We start from the raw sequence: 26,789 nt of genomic DNA on the forward strand, positions 1-26,789 counted from the left end.
CCCATAACCAGGCAGCAATTGTTGTGATTTTCACTGTCGATTAGTTTTGCTTGTCCTAGAATTTCATATAAATGGAATCATACAGCATGCAGTCTTTTGTGTCTGAGTACTTTCACTCAGCATAATGTCTGTGTCATTGTGCATACCTGTCATTTCTATTTTATTGCTGTACCCATTCTATTGTATAGATGTTCCACAACCATTCTCCAGTTGATAGGAATTTGGATTGTTTCCAGTTTCGGACCATCATGAATAAACTCGATGCAAACCTTCATGTTCCAGTCTTTTTGTGGACATACGTCTACATTGCTCTTGTGTAAATACTTAGGAATGGAATTGCTGGATGAAAGGGTAGAGGTTTGGTTAACTTCATTAGAAACTGCCAGACTTTGCCCCAGTGATTCCATCGCTTTACCTTCCTGCCAGCAATGTATGAGAGTTCTGTCTGCTCCACAATCTTGGGAATGTTCGATATCGTCAGTCTTTTTCATTTGAACTCTTCTGGTGGCATCTCATTGCGGTTCTGATGTGCGTTTCTCTGATTACTAATGATGTTGAGCACTTTCCTATGTGCTTATTGACCATCTGTCTATCTTCCTTTGTGAAGCATACATTCAAGTCTTTTGCCCAATTTCTGTGTTTTTTGCTTTTTTTTAAACTGAGCTGTTGGAGTCTTTTATTCTAGATACAAATCCTTTGCAGGTATCTAGTTCATGAACATCTTTTTGACAGTCTATGGCTTGCTGATTCATTTCTTAACAGTATCTTCTGATGAGAAGGTTTATATTTGATGAAGTTCTAATTTCTTTTTTTTGTCTCTTACAGTTATTTCTTCCTCTGTCCTAAGAAAATTTTGCCTTTCTCTGGATGCAAAGATATTCCCCTCTATTTTCTCCTAGTAGCTTTACAGATCTTGCATTTATATCTAGATCTAAAATCCATCTCAAATTAATATATATTAACTCTATATACTTATGTATACATATATAAATGTATATACTGTACAATATATTTTATTGTATAATATACATATGTATGTAGTCTGATGTAGGGGTTGAAATGCAGTTTTTCCTTATAGATATCTGGTTGTTTGTACACCATTGGTTGAAAAGATTTTCCTCTTCCGCACCAAGTTGTTTTGGTACCTTTGACAAAAATCAGTTGGCACACAGTCTTGATTATCTAAAGAAGTGTGAGTCCTCTAGCTTTGTTTTTCTTTTTCAAGATGGTTGCGGCTATTCTAGGACCTTTGCACAGCCATATGTACCAGGTGTCCATTTATTGTCTCTCAGATCCAAATTCACCCTTCTGTACCTGCTCTGGGATAATGAAGTGGACTCCTTAAGCATTTCTCCTTGAAGAGGGCATGATGTCAGTCTTTGTCACTAGAAGGTGCTGGAAGGGCATTGCAATAGCAGAAGGTTTCTCCTCACGGCTCCTTTTGTGATGTTTTGCTTTTCCTTGCCTTTCAGCTGCTGTCAGCTGCACAGTGGGATGTGGTGTGCAGACATACACGGACTGGGTACCCAGAGCATGGAGTCCCTAGTGACTTTGCAGCCCTGGCCTGGTCACCACCTTGCCACAGTCCTCCCAGTACAGACATCACACACTCCAGCCCTCCTACCCACAGCAGCTCCCCACTCCCTCTGCACACCCCCAGCCTCAGCTTACCTGAGCCCTGGAGAGCTGTTTCCCACGGCCCTCCCAACCCAAACAGGGCAGCACCAGGTCTCCCGCCCAGTGGTGATCTGGCTCCCTTTGCTCGTCTGTTCCTGGGAGGGTTGTTCTGCTGCCTGGTCTGGCCTTAGTAACCTAGCAAGATTCTCCACCATCCAGTGGGCTGCCACCAACCTCCTCTGGGGAGGTCTGAAGCCCAGCCTTTGGGAGGAGACCCTCCAAGTTTGTCCTTTGTTGATGTTGAAATACTCCTCTGCAACAAGATAGTCTCCTTCTGACCAACGTTCTCATCACTCATCTGGGAATTACATAGGAAGTTTAGGCAACTAACATTCAGTGAGTTCATCATGGTCAGGAAAGCAGGCTATAGGGCCAGGCTATCTGGGTGCATATCCTGGCTCTGCCTTTTGGCAGGTCTTGGACATGTTTTATAACCTCTCTGTCCTCAGTTTTCTGGCCTGTAGAATGGGCATGATAAGAGCATAGGGTCAGAATGAGGATCAAGAGAGATAATACATGTCAAGCATTTAGTGTAGTGACTAACATAGTAAATGCTCAGTTCCTGGCAGCAGCCGCTGTTACTACAGTTATTGCTTTTACTATCATTACTTGTATCCCTAACTGGATCATAAATGCTTAATGAAGAGAGCATAATTTAATCTCTGCTCTCAGCTATCCCCAGGGTTTGGGATCTTGCTATTTCCATTTTAGACGTGCAATAAAAATGACAGAATAAGTGAGTTGCTGAGGAATGTTCTGTTTCCTGTAGAAAGAAGAAGTGCGGCGGAAGCACATTCGTCTGCACATGGAAAGCGCGCTGACTGCCCGGGACAAGGTCGGGGTGCAGGATTTTGTGCTGTTGGATGCCTACACCAGTGAATCTGCTTTTCTGGACAACCTGCGCAAGCGTTTCAGCGAGAACCTCATCTATGTAATGTAACCCATTTCTCAGCTGTTTTTCCTAGAGTGGTGGCTCCCTTCTGGTCTTGTCTCGATGATCGTGAACAGTATCACTCTAATTAGGTTAGGCATTAAAGGGGGGTGTCGAGGGACCACTGTCAGGTACACTTTGATTCTTTGAATTAAGACTTTTATGTCTGCTGGTGGCAGAGACCCAACTTAAATCGGCCTAAGCTGCAAGAGGGAATCTATCAACCTATGTAGCTTCAGGGTCCAGAAATAGATCTAGGGTCTAGGGTGATGTCTTGAGGACTCTTTCCCATCCCTCTGCTTTCTTTTGCGTCAGTTTCCTTCTGGAGCAGCCTCTCTGCATGGTGGTGAGGTGACTGCCAGTGGAACCAGGCTGATACGTTATCCTCTTAAAGCTGCTACTGAGAAGGGAGCAAGTCTTCTGGGAGACGGAGAATGGTCGGCTCTGATTGGCCCATGTTGGGTCATGTGTCTGTCTCTGAACCAATCCGCATAGGTAGAGGAATATTCTGACTGGCCAGGCTATTCCCAGGCCCACCTCTAGAGGTGAGGGATGAGGCCAGTGGTCCCCTGACCTCATGATATGGACTGAGAGCTGGAGAAGTTCTCTCAGAGGAATCTGTTGGAAGAAGGGGGACTTGATGGCAGGCAGGCAAAAATAAGAGATGTCCACCATATCCCAGGAATCTTCAAGGGTCAAGACTGCAGTGTTTTACCAGAACTCTGTTCAAGTTGGTCTCCTTGCTTCTAATGGTCAATTTTTATTAAGATCTCCATTTATCACTCCACCTTGGTTTGATTGGTGGCTGTTCAGGTAAATTCCTTTAAGGGTGCACTCAACAGTGTTTCTGTGTGTGTATGTGTGTGTGTTATTGTTTAATTTTATTAGCTTTTGCTAAGAGTAAATGAGATGATCAGAAGCAGTTTAAAAATATTAAAAAATTAAAAAAATTTTTTTCTTATAGTTATTTTGTTTGTAATAGTGCCGTGACAGTCTACATGTGGAAACCAAGGTTACCAAAAGAAACAAGCAAAGTGTTTCTCAGAGTGTACATTTTTAATTGTGGAAATAGATTTCATCTATAAGTTTATGTATAAGCAGAAGAGAAATAGTATGGTTTGGGGAAGTATAAGTGGGATGATAGGATCATCATGGATAAACGAAATGTTTCCAGTCTGAACAGGTAAATTTCAGAAACTGTGTTCTATCTTGGAAGGTTTCTACTGATGGAAGCGATGCAGAGTTTTAGTCAAAATACTCATCTGTGATCCGGTTCTCTGTTTGACTTTGTCCTAGAGATTGGAAACAATAGTTGGAGTGATTTTAGCATAATTTAATGTAGGCTTGAGTACCTCCAGTCTTTGAGACTCTGAAATGAAAAGCAACAACAAACTCAGAATCTGAAAATACCAGATATATTTTTTATACCATTTTAATTTATTTATTTTTGCGGTACACGGGCCTCTCACTGTTGTGGCCTCTCCCGTTGTGGAGCACAGGCTCCGCACACGCAGGCTCAGCGGCCATGGCTCATGGGCCCAGCCGCTGCGCGGCATGTGGGATCTTCCCGAACCGGGGCACGAACCTGTGTCCCCTGCATCAGCAGGCGGACTCTCAACCACTGCGCCACCAGGGAAGCCCTATACCATTTTTAAAGGTTACTTTCCGTTTACAGTTCTTACAAAATATTGGCTCTATTCCCCGTGTTGTACAATACATCCTTGAACCTATCTTACACCCAATAGTTTGTACATCCCACCCCCAAACCTATATCTTGCTCCTCCCAACCTCTCCCCTCTGGTAACCACTAGTTTATTCTCTATATCTGAGTACCAGATGTATTTTTTTTTTAATACTGGGATTTTAAAAAATAAATTTATTTATTTTACTTATTTATTTTTGGCTGCATTGGGTCTTCGTTGCTGTGTGCAGGCTTTCTCTAGTTGCAGCGAGCAGGGGCTACTCTTCATTGCGGTGCGGGGCTTCACCGCAACTACTGAAGCCCACGCACCTAGAGCCCGTGATCCAGATGTATTTTTTTGTTTGTTTGTTTATATTTTGCGGTACGCGGGCCTCTCGCTGTTGTGGCCTCTCCCGCGCAGGCTCAGCAGCCATGGATCACGGGCCTAGCTGCTCCGCGGCATGTGGGATCTTCCCAGACCCGAGCACGAACCCGTGTCCCAAACCTGTGTCCCCTGCATCGGCAGGCGGATGCTCAACCACTGTGCCACCAGGGAAGCCCTCCAGATGTATTTTTAAAGGAGCCTAAATATTTATTTTTATATATAAGAGCTTAGAACTTTTATTCATAATCATATTCCAAGAAGCTTTCTTTAGTGGCTATACTACAAATATAAGTACTTCAAACACTTGAATATTAGTTGAATCCAACAATGAGATCTAGAGAAATAAATGCAAGTAGTGGGAGTGTTTGCCCAGTTTTAGATGGCAGGTATATATGCTTGCCCTGCTTTCACTCAGTCACCAGAAGGACCTTTGTGAAACATGAATCAATCAGATCATGGTGTCCACCCTCAAAGTCATCTCTTTTACGTGATAGTTCAGGCCAGTGTTTCATTTCAGTAGCGGGGAGTGGGCTCTCTGACATCCATTGCATGTGGAATGAACCCCCCAGTTCCTGACACCCTGCATGGTCTCAACTCACACCCTCCGCAACATCCTCTCTACCATTTTCTAGTCTCCCCTCCCTCACTGGCCTCCAATGCAGAGCCACACATGTCCCCTCAGCCTGAGATGCCCTTCCTGCCTGCATTTTTCATGACAGGCTCATCATCCTTCACGTCTCCGCTCAGATGTCATCTCCTTAGAGAAGCGTCCCAAAGCCCACTAGCTGGGTGGCCTTCCTTAGTCATTCACTCACTCGTTACTCTATGTATGCCTTTCTTAGCACACTCATTGAAGCCGTCTTGGGCCCTCAGCTGTTTGTCTGCCCGCCTATGCCATGTAGGCTCCATGACAGCAGAGACCCCCCTCCCCACCTGTCTTATTTATCGTGTTATAGTCCCAGCACTGAAGGAACACAAGGGGATTATAGCACGTGATGGTCTTTTACTGTAGCCATTTGCACCCCGAGATTCCTCACTAGTGCTTTGGTCTATTCCTCTAGACATATATTGGGACCCTCCTTGTGTCTGTGAACCCATACCAGGAGCTTGGAATCTACACTGTGAGCCAGATGGAACTTTATCAAGGGGTCAATTTCTTTGAACTGCCACCGCATGTGTAAGTAGCACCCATGAGGTCAGCAATAGGAGTATTTTTCTCGCTTTCTACCTCTTTTTCCCCTTCTCCCTTCACCCCACACATCCACCTACCACCCATCCATCCATTCATCTACCCACGCACATACCCACCCATCCACCTATTCACCCCCGCATCCATTCATCTACCCACCCATCCATCCACCCATCCATCCATCTACCTACCCATCCATCTCCCCATCCATCCATCTACCCATCCGTTATCCATCCACCCAACCATGTACATCCTTGATGCACGCTCATTAGGTTGTGTATCTCACTTAAACTGCTGCCTTTCAACAGAGTGGAAAACAACAGCAGATCAAATCTAAGCTTAAATATGATGAGAAGTAGAATCTTTGTATGACTCCTGAGAAATCTAAATGTGGCCAGAGAGGTGTCTTCTCTTGGAAATGGATTGCTATAGTGCCTTCTCCTGGTACCTGAATGTCATGGCAGCTGAGAAGAATGCCCATTGGTAGGAACTTAGCAGGGCTGCAGACCCATAAGAAAAGCAATTTCCTGCCTGGTCTCTATGTGACTTGGGCTTTGCTGAATTTCCCAGTTCTCCTCCTTGGTCGACTTCTGGGCTAATTATCTAGGTTCTCCCTTCATTTTTCTTGGTGATTCGCCTATTCCACTCCCAAGGCATTTATGAACCTTTCTGCCTCAGCACCACCAGTGATTTCTGAAATACCCAGCTTTCAAACTCAGCCACATACTAAGGTTATACCCTTGGGAGACCTTCCTGCTTTGGTTTCTGATATTGTAGATAAAGCCCTTATACTAGTTTTACCTCTTGTCCTAAAGTTATCACAGAGCTTTTCAAATCTTTTTGGCTTCCTGTCTCTATACTCTTAGTACTTTAGGTTTTGAAGGGAAGGAAACACGAGATGTTATATCTATTGAGTTACTCAATATTTAGACAAAATGTTAGTTCCACCTACAGTTAATAGAGCATCTCTTGGGGATGTAACTTAGTATGTAGTTTATTCTTATAAGAAATGTTGATAGATTTTAAAAAAAATCGGTAAATTTTGAAAAATCTTTTTATTCCTGCCCCAATTCTTCACTGTAACTCTTCTATTGTTAGAGTTTTGATATCTAGTAAACTCTGTGAGGGATCAGTCACTGGGTCATGGTGAAGGTTTGCTCTCTGTCTGAACTGAGTGCCTTGTACCACAATCTGGACGTGGCTTCTGGGAGGCAGGGTACTTTGTCCTTCTGCTCTGGTGGGCATCAGAGTCAAGGGAAGGAGTGTTATAGTCACTTCCATTCCTTGCGTTTCTGTCTCACTACTTCCCCAGCTACGCCATAGCTGACAACGCTTACCGCATGATGTGCTCTGAGCTAAATAACCACTTCATCCTCATTTCTGGAGAGAGCGGGGCAGGGAAAACGGAGGCCTCCAAGAAGATTCTCCAGTATTTTGCAGTGACCTGCCCAATGACTGAGTCACTACAAATAGCCCGTGACAGACTGCTACTCTCCAATCCAGTGCTGGAGGTGAGCGATCTTTGAGGACCTAGAGAGGGCAGTTCCAGGGAGGTCACTAAGTAAGAAGAATGTTCTGTTCGGGGAGGTCGGTCAAAATGGGCAGGTCTGGAAGTTAAGAAGAGGGCAGTGGATCACATGGGTAGTATTGTGGTTGAAGGGCGTGACCTTGAAGTCCAGCAGGCCTGGAGACTAACGCTGGGGCAGTCATGCACCAGCAAGCTTCTGCAGTCACTCCCCATCTGGAGAATGGGTCTACTCGTAGTACCTACCTCTTAAAGAGGTTTTGAGGATTAAACAAGATGAATGCATAAAAACCACACAGCAGAATTAGTAAGCACTAAAATAATACTCTTATTATTCATTAATATTTTTATTGTTTAATTAAAATCTTTTTGATGATTATTATTTCTACTATTGCAATTCACTGACTTGCTGGATGATTTTGAACACGTTATTTTCTCCTGTGTTTTGGTTGCTCTTTGCGTAAAAGGTGTTTATGGTTGAAGGGATTTTCCCAGTAGACCTTTGGGCTGAACAGTTTACATCTTTGATATAGGAAGGTGTCTGGTGATGGGGGCCAATAACTGTGCCCTTCTAGAACAGCAAGGGCCTAGGGTCCTATCTACCTCTCCTTAGGCCAGTTCTAATCTATTCCTAGATTGGATTCTAGGGAGAAGATATTTTTCCCTTCTTTTCTGTGGGTCCAGCCCCAATATTTGGCATCAAATCCTCTGTAAATAGTGATTCCTTCTTAGAAGATAAAGTATGGCTTTCATTCCTGGTGCCCCCTCCCCTCCTCCAGTGAGCATGTCAGTTAGGGTCAGGGATTCGACGAGCATGGCGAATGACTTAAACGGCACTGAATGACACTTAATGTCATTGAGTGACACGTTAAGTGACACTGAATGACACTGAATGACTTAAATGGCAGTGAATGACAATTTGGTTCAGTCTCCCCTCCCTTTGTATTCCAAGGCTTTTGGAAATGCCAAAACACTCCGGAATGACAACTCCAGCAGATTTGGAAAATACATGGACATACAGTTTGACTTTAAGGTACACTGACGTTCCTACTACTGCTTCATGGGGACCCCTGAACTTGCCAGCAGTGGAAACCCATCTCAAGGCACCTTAAGGGAGGAAGGGCATTTATTGGCTCAAAAAGTTGAAAAATCCAGGATTAGTGCTAGTTCTAGGAAATGCAAATAAAGACCACGATGACATATTTTACTATGTGGGCAAAAATTAAGAAGTCTGATAATACCAAGTGTTGGTAAAGATGTGGATCATTAGGAACTCTCACACATTGCTGGCGGGGAGTACATTGGTACAGCCCATTTGGAAAACGGTGTATCATCTTGTGATGTTGAAATCACATAATCTAAGATGGAGCCATTCCCCGCCTGGAGATACTCCTACAGATGTGCAAACATGCCCACAACAGCACTGCTCACGATGCTAAAGGGACTGGAAAAGAACCAACACATCTCGAGAGAGCTGAATGCCCATCAACAGGAGAACGGCCAAATTGCGGGATGCTCACACAATGAGATGTTTTATGGCAGTGAGAGCATGTGAACGCCAGCTACGCACAATGTAGACGGGTCGTGAGAACGTACTGGGTGTCAGTGTGATGCCATTTCTTATAAAACTTGAAAACATTCCAAAGTAAACAATATATTGCTTATGTGTACATAATTATATGACATGGGTTGGCAAACTTATTTGGAGAGGGCCAGATAGTAAATATTTTAGGCTTTATGGACCATACAGCCTCTGTCTCAACTACTCAACTCTGCTCTTGTAGCGTGAAAGTAGCCAGAGACAACACATAATGAATGGATGTGGTTGTGTTGTACACAGAGTTTAAATGAGGCTAATGCAAGTAGGAGGGGTAGACAAAGTTCTCAAGGACATGTAATTCCAAGTGACAAAATGACACTTAGGCTAGAGAACAGTAACTGGCTGAGTGTTCAGTGTAGTGATGAGGACAGACTGACTCAGGGTTTCCCAGAGGCTGGAACATGGGTTTCTGGTGGTGTGTGCATAGACTTTGAAAAAAATTTAATAACAATATATATTTTTTCACTTTTTATTGAAATTCAACACATAGTAAAAAGGACACAAATCATGTATACAGCTTGATAAATTTTTACATATGAATCTACCTGTGTAACCACCACTCAGATCAAGATATAAAAATTTCTAGCACCTAGAAGGTTCTCCTACCTGTCTCTGACAATACCCCCCTTCCCAAAGGTGATCGCTGTTCTGACCTCTATAATCACAGATTAATTTTGCTGCTTCTTGAACTTCAGAAAAATGGAATTATACAATTGTTCTCTTTTGTGTTTGGCCTCTTTCAATCAACATGTCTGTGAGATTCAACCATGTTGCTGCATGGAATTGTTCATTTTTTGATTGCTCGACTTTTATCACCATTTATCTGTTCTCCTGTGTTGGACATTTGGGCTGTATCCAATTTGGGGCTATTGCAAATAGTGCTGTGAACATTCTGTACCTCTTTTAGTAGATATAAGCACACTCCTTTATGTTGGGTATATATCCAGAGGTGGCATTGCTGGGTTCTTACCCCAATGTTATAATTGAGAGTTTCGGGGTTTTTCCACACTTTTGCCAACATTTGGTATTGTCAGTCCTTTTAGTTTTAGGCATTCTGGTGGGGTATAGTGGTTTCTCACTGTAGTTTAAATTTGTATCTCCCTGATTTTTAATGAAATTTTGCCCGTTGGTCATTTAAAAACCCTCTTGTATGTTAAAGTCTTTTGCTCATTTTTAATTGGGCTGTCTTTTTTTTTTCCCTTATTGATTTGCAAGTGTTCTATATATGTCCTGGAACACAAACCCTTTATTGGATAGCTTATTTAAAGCAATAATTAAGACAGTGTGATGTTGGCACAAGAATATATAAAGAGGCTGATGGACCAGAAGAGAGTTGAGAAAGACCCCTCCCCCCGCCCCACTCACGTATATGGTCACCAGACTTATGACCAAAGCATCACTGTGATTCAGTATACGTAGAATTGTCTTTCCAATAAATGGTGCTGGTCAACTGGAAATCCATATGGAGGATAAAGAGATCTTTGGCCTCAACTTCACCCCATATACAAAAATTGAATAATGATAGGTCATAGTCCTAAACGTGAATGGTAAAACAGTTGCTTCTAGACGAAAACACAGAAAATATCTTCATGACCGTGGGCGTAGGCAAAACTCTTTTTGAAACGGAACCCAGAAAACACTAATCCTAGAAGATCGTTAGATCAGACTTGATTCAAATTCAGAATTTCAGTTCATCAGAAGACACCAGGAAGAGAGTGGTTTGATTATTGGGGTTTTTTCCCCCGAATTTTTTGTTCTCTTTTGAAGGGCATTCCTGTAGGCGGGCATATCATCAGTTACTTGATAGAGAAGTCTCGAGTCGTCTATCAAAATCAGGGTGAGCGGAATTTCCACATCTTCTACCAGCTGCTAGAGGGTGGAGAAGAGGAGCTCCTTGCTTACCTGGGACTTGAGCGAGATCCCCAGCTGTATAAATACCTCTCACAGGTTGGAAAGACCAGCACCTGGTTCTGGTGGCCCTTTGGAGGGCGGGATCAGGGGTGTTTGGGGGACTTCTGTGGGGTGTTCAATAACTTTCTCATTACCGTTGTGGAGGTACTCTGCTGATTGGTTTCTTGACCCCTCCTTTTACACCTGGCAGGTATATCATCTTGGTAAAGTAACCAATATCTCGGTGAGTGGTTCTCAGTCCTGGCTGAAGTTAGAATCACCCAAGGAGCTTTTGAAACACACAAATGCCTGGGCTCTACTTTCCAGAGATTCATATTTAATTGGTCTAGAGCAAGACCTGGACATCAGGGTGGTGTTATTTTTTTTTCTTATAATTTTTTTTATTATAAACATTTTCAGTTTTCAGAAAAGTTGGATCAATATCATTACATGCCTCACTCACATTAAAAAATTATTACCACTTTGCTATATCTGTTCTGTCATCTAACTGCTGCTGAACCGTTTTAAAGCCATTTGCGATTTTATAGCACTTCCATCACAAATAATTCAGCATGTAGCTTCTAAAAAGAAGAGTATTTTCTTACACCATGCTGCCATATTGAACCTTAAACATTAACAATAATTTCCTTATATCATCTAACTAATCCATAGTCAAATTTTCCATTGTCCTCAAAATACTATCTATAGCAGTTTCTTCCAACTAAGATAAAATCATGCATCGGTTATTATGTTTATTTCAATCTAGACTCTTACTTCTTTTCATAAAATTAACAGTGTGAAGATGCTAGAGCAGTAGATTGAGATTAAATATTTTTGGTAAGGACACTGCATAGATGCTCTGCGTAGGCGTCCTGCATCATCTCAGCAGACACATGTTGTGCATTGCTTCACTGTTAGTGATGCGCATTTGATCACTAGGTGAAGGTGGTGACAGATCTTTCCACTGTAGAAATATTTTCCATCAGGGTTGTTTTAAACATTCCTTGGTGATTAAATGTCATTCAGTGAATCCCCTGGATATACTAATGCACAGCTGCGGTGAGAACTTCTGGTCTAGTGTGATAGAAACACACTGTCTATCTGAGTCCACAACCTATGGTACTTCATTCTGCTTTCAGAACTAGTTTGGAAAAGACTTTTTTTGCACCTTCCTGCCTTCCATCCCGAGAACTGTTTTCTGCGAAATGAATGAACATCCTCCCTTACAGAAATAGTTCAGACCATTTCTATGAGCAATCCTAGGATGTAGTGTTGTACAAAGTGGCTTCCAGAATTTAACTTCCCAGCACTAATTTTTTTGCAACCAGCACTAGGGTGTGGGATGCTCAGGATGTCTAGCACCTCTCAGTGTTTGATGTCACTAGCACCTTTTTGCCCCAAGGTTTTTGGATTTTTCTCTTCTCTCTGGGCCTGGCTTGAAAGGAGGTCACTTGGTAGAGTACAAAGCAGGGACATCATTTAAGAAAGAGAGCCATGTCTTGTAAAGTGAATATTGTAAAATGAAGACCAGCGTATCATAGTAAATCATGGAGGAAAAGACGACTTGATGGAAATTTATTTTGAAAAATGCAGCTAAATCAGGAAGATAAAAGAATCTCATAATCTCATTTTATACTTAACAAACTTTGTACTAATTCTTTTTTTTTTTTTTTTTTTTTTTTTTTTTGCGGTACGCGGGCCTCTCACTGTTGTGGCCTCTCCCGTTGCAGAGCACAGGCTCCAGACGCGCAGGCCCAGCAGCCATGGCTCACGGGCCCAGCCGCTCCGCGGCATGTGGGATCTTCCCGGACCGGGGCACGAACCCGCGTCCCCTGCATTGGCAGGCGGACTCTCAACCACTGTGCCACCAGGGAAGCCCTGTACTAATTCTTAGAGCAAAGAATAAATCAAATTTGATTATTTTTCTTTTTGAGGACCTCATTTTTCCAACAGAGCTGTACGGGAGCATCACCTTTGGCTTTTCATAGCATGATCAGAGGATCAATTTGTTACACTCTTTGAGGACTTCATCCATTAAGGATGGATTTCATCCATTTAAGAGGACTTCATTTATGTAGGGCTTCTCCTAACCATTCGATTATCAAATCACTCTCTTTGGGAATGTATCATGCCTCTATCCTTGCAGATTTTTTCTGGCCCGATTAATTTGGCAAGACCCTCATGCCACAGTGGCTTTCGAAATGGCTCAAGCAATTCACCAGTATTATTTTGATCGATTTCATATTCTCCTGTAACTTTGGCAAACTTTGTGACTGCTTTGTAGTATATTTGCACTGCTTCCAAACCCCTAAGTGTCCTCTGAGGACTGACTTAGACTAGCCCTGCCCCTGGAGAGGCAAGAGCAGATGTTGCTAGTTGTGTGGGCAGGGATATTTGGGAGGTTGCAGATTTAACACTGGCCAGTTCACTGGTGAATGTTTTCATGGTATGACACCTTTGTTTTCCCCACGCAACAAGGAACTCTTTTAAGGTAACCAATCTTCAGATAATCAGGAAACTAGGAATACTCTGCACTACAAAAGCAAAACAACAACAACAAACCCTTATCTAGAAGGTTTTCTCTTTAAATTGTGATACTGGTAGTCTGTTACTGGTTTAAAACACAGCCTCTAGAGTTAATGGGAAAAGTCTTATTACACTTCCTGTAGAATCTGTGTTTCTCTAGATGCCGAACTTTTATTTCCTTGAGTGAAGGAAATCCTGCAGTGAAGTTTCTGATGTTGGTTGCTAAGTGTGTCAAGATTATTTTCAGAATTTAAACACTGTCATTTTCCTGTATGTTTCAGCAGATATCTGTTGAGACAAGTGTTTCCAATGTATTCAGCAAAAATGGCAAGAAAACCTATTTTTAAAAACACACTAAAGATATACCACTAATATGTAACTTTGAAAGTTTTCCCAGACAGATTTTTTTTTTTTTTTTTTTTTTTTTTGCGGTACGGGGGCCTCTCACTGCTGTGGCCTCTCCTGTTGCGGAGCACAGGCTCCGGACGCACAGGCTCAGCAGCCATGGCTTACGGGCCCAGCCGCTCCGCGGCATGTGGGATCTTCCCGGACCGGGGCACGAACCCGCGTCCCCTGCATCGGCAGGCGGACTCTCAACCACTGCGCCACCAGGGAAGCCCTCCCAGACAGATTTTTAAACAAAATTACAAATAAATTTGAAAAATGCAGCAGTTGGCAAATCGTCAGGTGCTAAACAGTTAGAATAAAATCCTTTTTTTTCACAGCTCAGAACATTATAGAACTAGCTTCTTTGTGCTTGTAGAGAAAATCATTTTGATTAGGAGTGTTTATAAACCTAACTGTCCTTATAAAAATGCTGTTAAGCGACCCAATTCTGTGTCAACAGGGCCACTGTGCCAAAGAGTCGTCTATTAATGACAAGAACGACTGGAAAACTGTTTCCAATGCCTTTTCTGTCATCGATTTTACTGAAGATGATCTTGAGGTATGAGCCCCCCGAGGGCAGAGATGCCAGTAGTCAGGTCTGGGATTGAGGAAACCATCCTGGTTTCTTGGTGATTACACAGTAGGGTTGCCAGATTCAGCAGATAAAAACATAGGACACTTAGGTACATTTGCATTTCAGATAAACACTGACTAATTTTTTAGTAGAAGTATGTCCCAACATTGCATGGGACAAACTTCATACTAAAAATTAGTCATTGCTCATAAATACACTACCATGTGTAAAATAGATAGCTCGTGGGAACCTGCTGTATAGCACAGGGACCTCAGCTCGGTGCTCTGTAACGACCTAGATGGGTGGGGGATGGTGGGGGGAGGGAGGTTCAAGAGGGAGGGGGGATATATGTATACATATAGCTGATTCATTTCATTGTACAGCAGAAACTAACACAACATTGTAAAGCAATTTTACTCCAATTAAAAAAAGAAAAAAAAATTAGTCATTGCTTACTTGAAATTCAAATGTTAACTGGGCATTCTGCATTTCGTCCAGCAGCCCTGAATTTTCCCAGTGCTGAGTGCCAGCAGGTGGTCATGTTTCCTCTTCCCCTTAAACCCAATCTCAAATATTTAATCCCCTAGAGTGCTAGGAATATCATTTATTTATGCTTCTATATTGGAACAAACTGGACCAAATTGTAGGATTTATAAACAGTTTGTTTTTACATCTTTTTGTCCTTGTTTTCTGGGTGGGGGTGGGTGGGTTGTTAAACTATTGATCTTTCAAGGACCAGGGTATAATTTAAAAATATATATATATGTATGTATATATACACATATGTGTATATATATATATATATACACACACATATATATACACACATATATCTGGGATCATGACATTTGAACATTAGATTGGTGGGGAGGCACAGGGTCTTGTGCTGGAGATGAGTGAGGCATCATCCTGCCCTCCGCAGAGGCTCTTTCCCGGCTTCCCTTAATATCTGGGGAAGGAGGAGACTCCATTCGTTCTGTGAGCTCCAGGCTGGAATTCAGGGGCGGGGAGTTCTCCCTCGGGTATCTCCCCTGATGACATTTATCAATTAGGCAGCCACCGTCTTCTCTCCCTGTCCTCCTCACCACTTCCCATATTCCTAGAATCTCTATGGAATTATTGCCAGTGTCCTACACCTGGGGAACATCTGTTTTGAAGCGAACCAGCAGGGCTGTGCCTGCATACCAGACACCCACGAGATCAAATGGATTGCCAAGGTGACGGTCCAATTTGGGAGAGCCCCGGTGTGGGGGGAGCAGACACTCTCAGAGATGGAGAGGCCGGGGAGGGGAGTGAGGCAGCCGGATGCCCACGTCCCAAACGGCTCACATCGTGTTCTCCCAGCTGACACTGGTTAGGAGGTTGAAAGAGCGTGGGGGTAGATGAGGGAGCGGGTAAAAGCCAGTTGGTTGAAAGACCAAATATGATCTGTTTTGCATTAAAGCACAGTTAGTAGGGCAGGTACACCTGGACCTGGAAGCTCTTTATTAGTGAGTAAAGTTGGGTTACTGAATGGCATTTTGATTTCCATTTATTCAGCTCCTAGGGGTCAACCCATGGGTCCTTCTGGAAGCTCTCACCCATAGAAAGATTGAAGCCAAAATGGAGGAGGTAAAAATGGCTCTAGGTGGAAATGTACCTGCCTTTCTCACCACTGCTGCCAGCAGGATGGTGGCCCTTGGGGAGGCCAGACTCCTGAATCCTGCCCACCAGGTCCTGTGTGGTCCAGCTTCTGGCAGCATCTCCTGCCTTAACTTCCCCATCCCCCAACATCCCACCATCACAAGCTCTCTGTGCCTCACACTCGCCCTGCCTTCCCTCCACAGAGTCTTTGCATATGCTGTTCCCTCTGCTGGAACACTTTTCCCTATGCTTCTTGTAGTTAACCCAGCCTTATCCTTCAGTTCCCAGGGATCATTTCTTCAGAGTCCTTTCCCTGCTCATCCCACCCCTACCCTGAAGCACCATATGTATCTCCTTATAGCACTTGTCACTCTCAGCTTGAGAGCAACATGACGCTTCTTTGTGTGACTTGTTGAATGTCCCCCTGCCAAACGTGAGCCCACAAAGGCTGGAACTGTTTGTCTTAGTCATGTCTATGTATCAGCACAGGGCCTGGCGCTCAAGAAATAGCATAAACAGCACAGGCGGGAGGCGCATCTTTCCCCAGCAAGTATCCTTCCCTAGTCATCTTTAAAGCCTAGGTTGAACACTCAGGAGGCCTTTTAATTATTTTAACCTCTGTAAAGATGTACCTGTCGTTCTTCTCAGGTGATATGCCCACTGACGCTAGAACTCTCTGCCTACGCTAGAGATGCAATGGCAAAGGCCGTTTACGGACGAACATTTACTTGGCTGGTCAACAAAATCAATTCTTCCTTAGTGAACAAGGTTGGTCCACACACATTGGGTAATGTGCTCACTAACATGGTAATGTTTTATAACCAACCTCTTTAAAGAATTTGTGAGAATTGACTGTACGCTCCTGGTGGGCAGGGATGGTGTCTTTTCACGTCTACATTTCCAGTGTCTAGCACACAGTAGGCTCACAAAAATGCATGCTGAATGATCTTGGCTGGGTGTCCCCAAGTGTGGGACACACAGCATTTCAAGTATGCCAGGTGGCTTTAAGTATACACAGAAGCTTTTCCTTTTAACAGTGTATTTTAATGTGTATAAGAAAAAACAGGCTGACTCCTTTGAATTTACCCCATGGGCATGTTTCCTTTTTAAGTGGAGTTATTTAAATAAAAAAGGCAGTTTACTCAAAGCTGGAAATTAAGGAAATGATGATATGAGGGCAACGGGGTACATAGATGTGGTGAGACTCACGGAGGAAGCATGCAAAGGACAGATTTGGATACATTGACTCAGTACATCATATACAATGTTAAATTGTGTCCCTTAATAAAAAAAAAAAAAAAGGCATGCTCTCTTTAAATAGCCATCCTTGCGGGGCAACACTTGGTCCTCTGTTGAAAATGATATCCAAAGTATCTGCCTTCTCTCCTGGATAAACATCTCCTTCCTGCTGTTTATAGCTTCCTTCTTTCCTTCCCTCCCTCTCTCCCTTCCTTCCTTGTTTTCTTTCTTTCTTTTTTTTTTCTCTTCCTCTTCTTTTCTCTCCCTCTTCTCTATCTCTTTCTTCTTCTTCTTTTTTTTTTTTTTTTTTTTTTTGGATTGAATGTGGGATTGGGAGGCTGAAGAGGGCTGAAGCAAGGAAGTGAATCAGAGAAGATGAAGGTTTCACTGCTCCGGTGATGGATAGGGAAGCTGGGATGGGATCTGGGGAGGCTGCAGGCAGGAAGAGGCAGGCTGGGAAAATTATTTCTACCCTAAGATTCTTCTGTGAGCCATTGCTGGAGAGAGAAGGCATGAGATTTATAGCCAAGTCCCAGATTCGGGGACAGCTACCAGGTTTTGAGGGTCACAGAGTAAACAACCTTAACGATTCATGGTGTGTGTTACCTTGACTAGGATTACACTGGGAAAACGGTGATTGGATTGCTGGATATCTATGGGTTTGAAGTCTTTGACAAGAATGGGTGAGTTCGTTGTTACCCACTGGTTCTTTGCTTTTCTTTAAGGTCTGAGTCTGGTTTATGGCATCTCTGATGTTATTGGAATTCATTTTCCTATTTCTAGAAATTCTCCAGATTTGCATAGCCCCTACCTAATAGACTTTTCTAGAACCGGAATAACTATAAAAAATGCAAACGTCTTTTAGCTTGACTCTTCTGATCTATTTAGTAAATTATTTGTTTAATAAGGGCTTTGGTTTTTCTGTATGGAAAAGCATCCTTAAAAATAAGTAAAAGCAATTTTTTAAAACTTGGTCTACTCACGTAGCTTTAGTTACTTAAATCTTTTGCACCTCTAGTTTTGAACAGTTCTGTATAAATTACTGCAATGAGAAACTCCAGCAACTATTAATTGAGAGAACCCTAAAAGCGGAACAGGCAGAATATGAAATGGAAGGTATAGAGGTAAATGTTTCGATGTTTTCTCCTCATTTGATTTCTTAACCTAGCAAAAGACATTTACTTGAGAAATATTATTTAATTGGAGATTTTTCCGGATTAGTACTAAGGATTATTTTTCACTCCTTCTCTGCTTATTTCGTGGGAAGTTATTTTGATATTCAGCAAGTATTCTTTTTGAAATGTTAGAGATAAAAATCAGATTTGGGAAAAACAGTTGGAAAATCAGTTTAAAAGAATTATATTTGATGTTCATCTTAATCCTTCTTGGAGAATTTTTTTCCTCTTTGTCATTTTAGTGGGAGCCAATTCAGTATTTCAACAACAAGATCATCTGTGACTTGGTAGAAGAGAGACACAAGGGAATCATTTCCATTCTGGTGAGAAAATTAACATTGACTTGGGGCCCATTCAATGGTATTTACAATACCCGGAAGATCTTTTCCCCAGGCTTACAAAGGGTTAAGAGTGAAATCCACTGGATTATTGAAGAATGTGAGTTGAACTTTTTTGCTGAATGTTTGCTCCAGGCTTTAGGCCGAGCTTCCCCCTCTTGTTCAGATTCACAGACCTAAATTATAGCCCATCAGGAGATCACAAGGAAAGACCTTTTATCATGAAAGCACGCGTGTCTCTCTTCGATAGACATGGCAGGATGAGCCAGGGAACTGGGGACCTGGTTTAGGCACTTGGCGGAGGGGCTGCTTTCATGCTTAGCACTGAGCAGGGAGCCAGAAGACTTAAAGGAAGGCTTTGTAGAGAATATCCATGGATCCTGAGTTGAGGCTCTGTGAGGTGGGCCTGTGACCTTGTTTTGAACTATTGTGACTTCTGAGAACGTCAGGGTCCTCAAATCCACGATTGTTCCACTTCAAACATCAACGTCTCTAACAAATTCTGAAGGCCAGTGAGAAATGACTTCCCTGCCTTGCCTTCCATTCAGGATCATCTGTACTACGGTTTGCCTCCCTGTTAATGAGAATTACCGGTCCCCTTCCTCCTCCTGCCTCCCCGACAGCTAACTGGTGTGTGAACCCACGATTCTGAAGCACAGCAGGGACATTGATGGGTGGTGACTGTAGTCGCCAGGAACATGGGCACCATCTCGATTCAAATCCCAGCCCTACTGCTTATTAGCTGTGTAAGCTTAGGTAGGTGTCTTAACCTCTCTGAGCTCCAATTTCATCGTCTTTCAGTGGGTCCAGTGATAACAGCACTTACCTCAGAGAGGAGCTGTAAGGACAAATTAAGTGAAATAATATATGCAGAGGGCTTAGAACTATACCTGGTGCGTGGCAGGCATTCAGAATCTATCCGTTCAACAAATACCTATTGAATGCTTACTTTGTGCCAGGATTCTGCCTTGTGCTTTGGGACATGGCAGTGGACAAAACAGGTCAAAACAGCTGCACTCAGAGGCTTTAAATTCTCGCATGGAGAGACTAACAACAAACAGGTGAATGGGCAAAATGCACAGATTGTGCAATGGAGAGACAAGCAGGAAAGATTAGATGTGCTGGGGAGGGAGGTTCAATTTTAGCTAAGATGGTCTAGGAAGGATTCTCTGAGAAGGTGACATTTGAGCAAAGACCTGAAGGTGGGGACAAGCTGCGTGGACGTCCAGGAAGCACAGACTGACGTAAGCTAGTACACGTACGTTCAACATGCCTGCAGATTGCTAGACTAGTATTTTAAAATACCTTAGTAATAAGTACTTGTTTCTATTTGGTTTGCCAGAGATGGAATCAGAAAGCATAGAAATGGTGCTTTGTAAGAATTGTTTCTCCAACATGAACCCAGCTTTTTTGTTGTTTTAATAAAAGCTACAGGGTTGATTCATTTTTTTTAAGATGGTCAATTAAATGTTATCACTGTTGAGGACCCAAAACGGGAAATAGACATAGCTTGTGAAATAGGAAAGGTTAGACTCAACTAGTTTTACGGCTCACTTTCGCTGAGGGCTTTGCTCCTAGTCAAAGAGGGTATGTTCTTGGCCAGCTGGTTACGAGTGGTTAAGAGACAATGAAGTTGAGTGTTTCAGCTGGTTATGAAAGCTGCAAAGTGTCCCTGGGAAGACTTTGGACACAGGTGTCAGACAGGTGGGAGAGTTGACTTTTCATGGAAATTTCCAGTCTCTCTGGTTCCAAGCTTCCCTGATCAGATTTGAGAAGCGGAGCACGTGTGATGGATTACCCTTCCTCCCCCAGAAATGTTCACCCAAACTTGTGTGAGATGATATATTTCAATCCACTACATTTTGCCCCAGCTGGTGGAAGAATTTAAACTTGGAATTGATGGAGGGTGGCGCCATGAACAGAGACTTCTGTTTCTGTTTTGTAGGATGAAGAATGTATTCGTCCTGGTCCTGCTACAGACTTGAGTTTCCTGGAGAGATTGGAAGAGAAAGTGGGCAAGCACGCACACTTCCAAACGTAGGTGTCTCCTTGCGAGGCTGCTGCATGGGGGAAGGTCACGTAGAGTTGACCTTCGAACAACATGAGTTTTAACGGCGTGGGGCCACTTATACACGGGTTTTTTTTCAATAGTAAATACTTACAGTATTATGTGATCCCATCCCCTGTTGGTTGAATCCATGGATACGGAAGGCCAGCTATGAGTTATACACAAATTTTTGACTGCGTGGAGGTCGGTGCCCCTAAACCCCATGTTGTTCAAGGGTCAACTGTATCTCCGTTATCTTGGATATATGGACAGTGCTCTCCAAGAGTACAGATACTTCTTCATTCCTAGAAATATGATGATACGCCAACTGCACAACTTTTGTTGGTAGGGGTCAAGCTCATGTGAATTCCAAGTAGAATTTTTTTTTTAAGATTTTGTGTCTTTATTCATCGTCATTTCATTTTGGACATGTCCACATGCATGAAATGTCTCTTCTTGATTCAGGTATAAAATTCATGCAGTGGTGTATGTAGATCTGAATTGTACAACCAGATGAATTATGGTATTTGTGTGTACCCACATCACCATCCCACAGATGAAGACACAGAGCATTTACAGCACCCCAGAAAATCAACTAGAAATTTAACATAGTCTTTGAGACAAGGAGGAGAGAATTTAAGGGCATGTGCTCTGGAGTCGTAGGGAGCTGGTTATGAATCCCAGTTCAGCCACTTATTAGACACGTGACTTTGGGCAAGCAATACTCCTGAGTTTGAGTTTCCCCTTCTACAAGATGGGATAATTAATATTACCTACCATATAGCATTGTAAATGACTACATAAATCATCTAGTGTAATTTCTGGCCATAGCAAAGATTCAGCAAATTGTAGTGGCTTCATCAAACCCCTTATAGACTATTGAAAGGATAAATAAGTGGAACTGGATAAGTATATGAATCAAGAATGGGAAAATAAGTTGTAAGATCTTCACAAATGGGATAATATATGGCCATGAGAATGAACAATCTATAATACATGCAATAATGTAGGTAAATCACAAAAGCATGCGATCAAAAGAAATCAGACACAAAAGAGTACGTACTATATGGTTCCATTTCTATGAAATATCAAACCAGGTAAAAACAACCTCTTCTGTTAACTGTCAGGTTGTACCTGGAGAGGGCTCAAGGTTGGGAGTTCTCAGCGACTAGTAATGTTCTGTCTCTTGATCTGATGCGAGTCACACAGAAGAATTCAGTTTGCAAAAATTCACTGAGCTGTGCACTTGGGATACGTGTGTACATAATATATATGTATATACATTTCAAAAAATTTATAAAAAATTATGAATCACCAGGATCTGAAAAACAATGTTTCATCAGTATTTTAGTCTCTCAGCATCATAAAAATGTAAAGTAGTAAAACTGAGTTTTAGGCATCACCTAGAAAAATGGAACTTATTTCATTGTACAAATAAATGTGTTTCTGTGACTCATGTATTTTTTTTCCATTCCTCGGTGCTTATGAGAAGGAAGGATCTAATTTTAGAGAGACCTTGGTCTGTAACCAGAAGAAATCGGAGGCAAGGTTTCCTGGGAGCTGCCCTTTGCGGTTAGCTTTCAGTGCTGGACTACAGCTGATTGTCACAATCCTAAATAACTCTTTTGCTTTATATGTTGGTGCATTTTGTGGCAGTGAAGTGGAAAGTTTCAGTTCGTGTCTATTTCTGTCTTGCTGCAGCCGGAAGCTGGCAGGTCCAAAGTGCAGAAAGAGGATTGGCTGGATGGAGTTCCGGCTCTTCCACTATGCAGGAGAGGTCACATACTGCACCAAGGGTGAGTGTCTGTGGGGCACAGGTTACAGGTCACAGCCATGCAGGTGCCCCCGAGTCCACTGAAAAAATGCTGCACATCTGTCTCAAATGTTCCCTAGCCCCGCGTGCAAATACGCCATTTTAAAAGTATTTTAAAAGTTTTTGCTTTTATATATAACCACTTTATTGTGATAATTCACATAGCATCTATTTCACCCGTTTAAAGTGTACAGTTCAACAGTTTTTAGTATATTCACTCTGCAATTGTGCAATTATCGCCACATTCTGTTTTAGAACATTTCCCCATCACCCCAAGAAGAGCCCCTTTACTCATTAGCAGTCACTCCCCATTTTCCCCCAGCCCCTCTCCCCCAGCCCTAGGCAACAAACCAGTCTACTTTCTGCCTCTGTAGATTTGCCTATTCTGGACATTTCATAGAAATGGAGTCACACAACATGTGGACCTCTGTGTGTGGCTTCTTTCACTTATATAATGTATCATGTTTTCAGGGTTCATCCACGCTGTCATTCCTGTTTAATTGCCAAATAATATTCCGTTGCATGGTTACACCACATTTTGTTTATCGCTTCATCAGTTGATGGGCATTTGGGTTGTTTCCTCTTTTTCGCTATTATAAATAATGCTGCTGTGAACATTTTTTTCAAAGGATTTTTCAAACGCTTTCTTTTGTCACTTCTGCTTTAGGTTCTAGATAATTTTTACTTCTAAATAAGTTTATTTTGCTAAAAAATCTTTAAAAAGTAAAATACTGTGTATTAGGTTTTTTCCCTTAAGTACAGAGTGGTATAAAAAAGAAAAAACTTTTAAAACAGGGCAAATCTCTCTATGTATATAACTTATTGATTTTTGTTTAAGAATAAAGTAATACACATGCAAGGCTAGAAATTTCTGACAGTACAGAAAAGCACAAAAGGAAAACTAAAAACCCCTTTTATTCTTAGTCTCTCCCTGAGGTAAATACAAGAACCAACTGGAAAATACAAATGTCTTATGCATATACTTACACACGTGGGGACGTGCACGTGTGCACACACACACACATCTAAATAACACAGATTGTTATTTTGTGTTATCTCTTTTGCATTTTTCATTTAATGGATATTGGCAATCATTTGGACTCCCAACTAATATTCATTGAGCTCCCACTATGGGCCAGGCACTGTCCCAAATGCTTTACCTCTGTTGCTCGTTTAGACCTTACAGAACCACCCTGTCAGGTGGGTAGCCTTATTAGCCCCCTTTTAATCTATGAGGCACTGAACTCAGAGAAGTTAAATAACTTGACCAAGGTCACACACTCAGGCCTCTTGCCTCCAGACCTGCATTTGCTCTCCATAGCAACAAACAGATTCCTCTGCATTTCTTCTGAAAAGCTACAGGTACTCCCTGTGGGGCTGTGTCCTGTCATCTGTTTGATGGCCTCTGGTTGTTTCCAGCTTTGTCTCTCGTAAACGCTGGTGTGTTTGACATTTTTGTCTATTCCCACTTAGCCAATTTGCGCACATTATATACCTAGGATAAATTCCCAGAAGTGGCATTGCTAAGTTAAAGAGTCTATCAGAAGTTCCTTTTGACCACTTCTGGGCATATATCCTATTTGTACACCTGTGTACATAGGAGCATTATTCACAATAGCCTAAAGGTGGAAGAAACTCAAGTGTCCATCGATGGATGAACGGATAAACAAAATGTATTCTGTCCTTTCAATGGAACATTATTCAGGCTTAAAAAGGTAAGAGGGCTTCCCTGGTGGCGCAGTGGTTGGGAGTCCGCCTGCCGATGCGGGGGACGCGGGTTCGTGCCCCGGTCCGGGAGGATCCCACATGCCGCGGAGCGGCTGGGCCCGTGAGCCATGGCCGCTGGGCCTGCGCGTCCGGAGCCTGTGCTCCGCAACGGGAGAGGCCACAGCAGTGAGAGGTCCGTATACCGCAAAAAAAAACACACAAAAAACAAAAGGTAAGAAATTCTGACACCTGCTACAACATGGATGAACCTTGAAAACATTATGCTAAGTGAAAGAAGCCAAACACGAAAGGACAAATCCATTCCACTTACGTGGGGTATGTAGTCAAGTTCATAAAGACAGAAAGTAGAGTAGGGGTTATCAGGGGCTTCAGGGAGGAGGAATGGGGAATTAGTGTTGAACCAGTACAAATTTTCAGTTGGGGCAAAAGAAAAGTGTTCTGGAGATGGATGGATGGTTGAACAACAATATGAATTCACTTATGCCACTGAACTGTACACTTAAAGATAGTTTAAATGGTAAATTTTATGTATGTTTTACCGCAATAAAAATGTAGTTTTGATAAGTCCAAATTGTCATCTAAAAAGGTTGTATCTTAGACATTGCTGATGCATCTTTTTTTTTTTCCTGATGCATGTCATCTTTAGCTGGTTTTGACTTTATAATGCCATCTAGTTACTAATTTAATTACTAACTGGCTAGGTTTTAAGTGAGCATTGATAAGCCAAGTTTTAAAATCGGAAATAATGTGTCTTCCTTTGATGCCATTGGGTACCACTAGTCCAAGGGCTTGTGCTTGATTTTTGTCAGTGGTGGGGGTGGTTTTCTCATCCATCTACATAGTCTCACCTGGCTGCCCTTGGAAATCAGCTCCCTTCCATTGTTTCAGTGTCATTCATTGTATGTGTAGTTCTTTACTAGGGCACGTGTACAATACTCAGTGTAAAGACTCTACATTCATGTGATAGCTCATCGGGGTTTAGCGTGTGGCATGTGAGCTATAGGTCAGTTCTGAGGACTTGGTTCTTGACCAAGGATGGAGTTATCCCCCAGGGACATCTAGCAGTGTCTAGAGATCTGGCATCTAGTGGGTAGAGGCCAGGGCTGCTGCTAAACGTCCACAATACACAGGACAGCCCCCAAAACAAAGAATGATCCAGCCCCAAATGTCAGTATTGCCAAGGCTGAGAAACTCTCATCCTAAAAGATTATTTTTAGAATTTCCCTTTACAATCAGTTGGGACGGAATTGTATTTTTAGTCAAAAACATTGATTCAGGGATTTCTTATTCAATGTTTTACAGGATTCTTGGAAAAAAACAATGATCTCCTCTACAGACATCTGAAAGAAGTAAGTCTGAAACTTAAGTATATGTGTTTCTGATGGTCATGAGGCATCACCTGTGATACTGACTTCGGGGTGGACTTGGCTTTCTGGATTTTTCTCTTCCATGCACCATATTGGAACTCCAGCATGTCATGGCCGGAACAGACATTTGAGATCATCTGTATGAACACTTGACTCAACAAACCCATTCATATGTGTGTGGTGTCCTTCCTGTGTGCCAGGCATGGTGCTAGCTCTGGGGGCTCAGTGGTGAACAGGACAGTCCTCGTTCTCAAGGAGGCTTATCATCGGGGGTTGGGGGCAGGGTGGGGAGGGAGGGAGGAGTGGCTGAGAATAAGTACATACACAATTAAGTTATCCATCAGTGAGAAGTGCTATGAAGAAAATACGGAACTATGATTGAGAGGGACATTTTAAATTTAGTTTAAGTGGTCAGAGAAAACACCCTCGTTGAGGTGACTTTGAGCTGAAACCTGAACGAGAAGGATCTTGGCCTTGGAAAGATCAGGGGCTACTCCAGGTAGAGGGACCAGCATGTGCAAAGGCCCTGAGGCCCAGGTGAGCTCAGCATGTGTTCAGTGAGGGGGGCATTGAGAGCTCAGCAGGATGAGCTCTCCAGGGAGGAGTAGAGATCTTGTCTTGGAGCAGTGGGAATACACTGGGGTGAGACAATCCAAGGATGAAGAAACTGAGACCCAGAGAGATCATGACTTGTTCAAGATCATATCTCAAGGTGGGGCTGGAACCAGGTTATGCCCCTGGGGCTACCAATGAAATTCCATCTCTTTTCATATGCCTCACTGATCAGAGAAACCTTCAGGTTTTTTTAAGCCTTTATTTTGTATTAAAATAGTTAACTGTTTTTTTTAAAAATTGGATCGTATTTAATGAGCTTGGTTTATGAAAAGCTTAAATAAACCTAGAGAGATATTTTCAGAGAGAACATGCAAACGGTTCATCTCAGGCATGTTTTCTGCCCTTCCCTATTTTTCTCTACCACTTTAGGACCACTTGTCCCAACCTCTGGGATTCAGGATGGATAAACGATTCCTAACTTTGGATGTTTGCTCCAGGCGGTGCTCTCTGGGTCTGAGTCTCAGCCTGACCCTGTCCCA

At 42.6% G+C, this 26,789-nt stretch overlaps 1 protein-coding gene across 3 annotated transcripts in view; it reads left to right on the plus strand.

Annotated features, from left to right (window-relative positions):
- The first annotated feature begins 1,173 nt into the window (after positions 1–1,173).
- Positions 1,174–26,789, plus strand: part of MYO1H (myosin IH) — a 48,232-nt gene continuing 22,616 nt past the window's right edge. For 2 of the 3 annotated variants that reach the window (XM_033408660.2, XM_033408661.2), the window contains exons 1-15: positions 1,178–2,608; positions 5,736–5,851; positions 7,176–7,374; positions 8,341–8,421; positions 10,756–10,935; positions 14,252–14,350; positions 15,469–15,582; positions 15,905–15,976; positions 16,637–16,756; positions 17,843–17,910; positions 18,246–18,351; positions 18,645–18,725; positions 20,686–20,777; positions 22,489–22,583; positions 25,631–25,677. In XM_033408660.2, coding sequence (XP_033264551.1) covers positions 2,483–2,608; positions 5,736–5,851; positions 7,176–7,374; positions 8,341–8,421; positions 10,756–10,935; positions 14,252–14,350; positions 15,469–15,582; positions 15,905–15,976; positions 16,637–16,756; positions 17,843–17,910; positions 18,246–18,351; positions 18,645–18,725; positions 20,686–20,777; positions 22,489–22,583; positions 25,631–25,677 — 1,596 coding nt within the window. In that variant the 5' untranslated portion in view covers positions 1,178–2,482. Of the gene's footprint in view, positions 2,609–5,735; positions 5,852–7,175; positions 7,375–8,340; positions 8,422–10,755; positions 10,936–14,251; positions 14,351–15,468; positions 15,583–15,904; positions 15,977–16,636; positions 16,757–17,842; positions 17,911–18,245; positions 18,352–18,644; positions 18,726–20,685; positions 20,778–22,488; positions 22,584–25,630; positions 25,678–26,789 lie in introns of all 3 variants that reach the window. The other variant, XM_049698386.1, reaches the window with a different exon arrangement.

The sequence above is a fragment of the Orcinus orca genome, chromosome 15, assembly GCF_937001465.1.
Source record: "Orcinus orca chromosome 15, mOrcOrc1.1, whole genome shotgun sequence".
NCBI lineage: Eukaryota > Metazoa > Chordata > Mammalia > Artiodactyla > Delphinidae > Orcinus > Orcinus orca.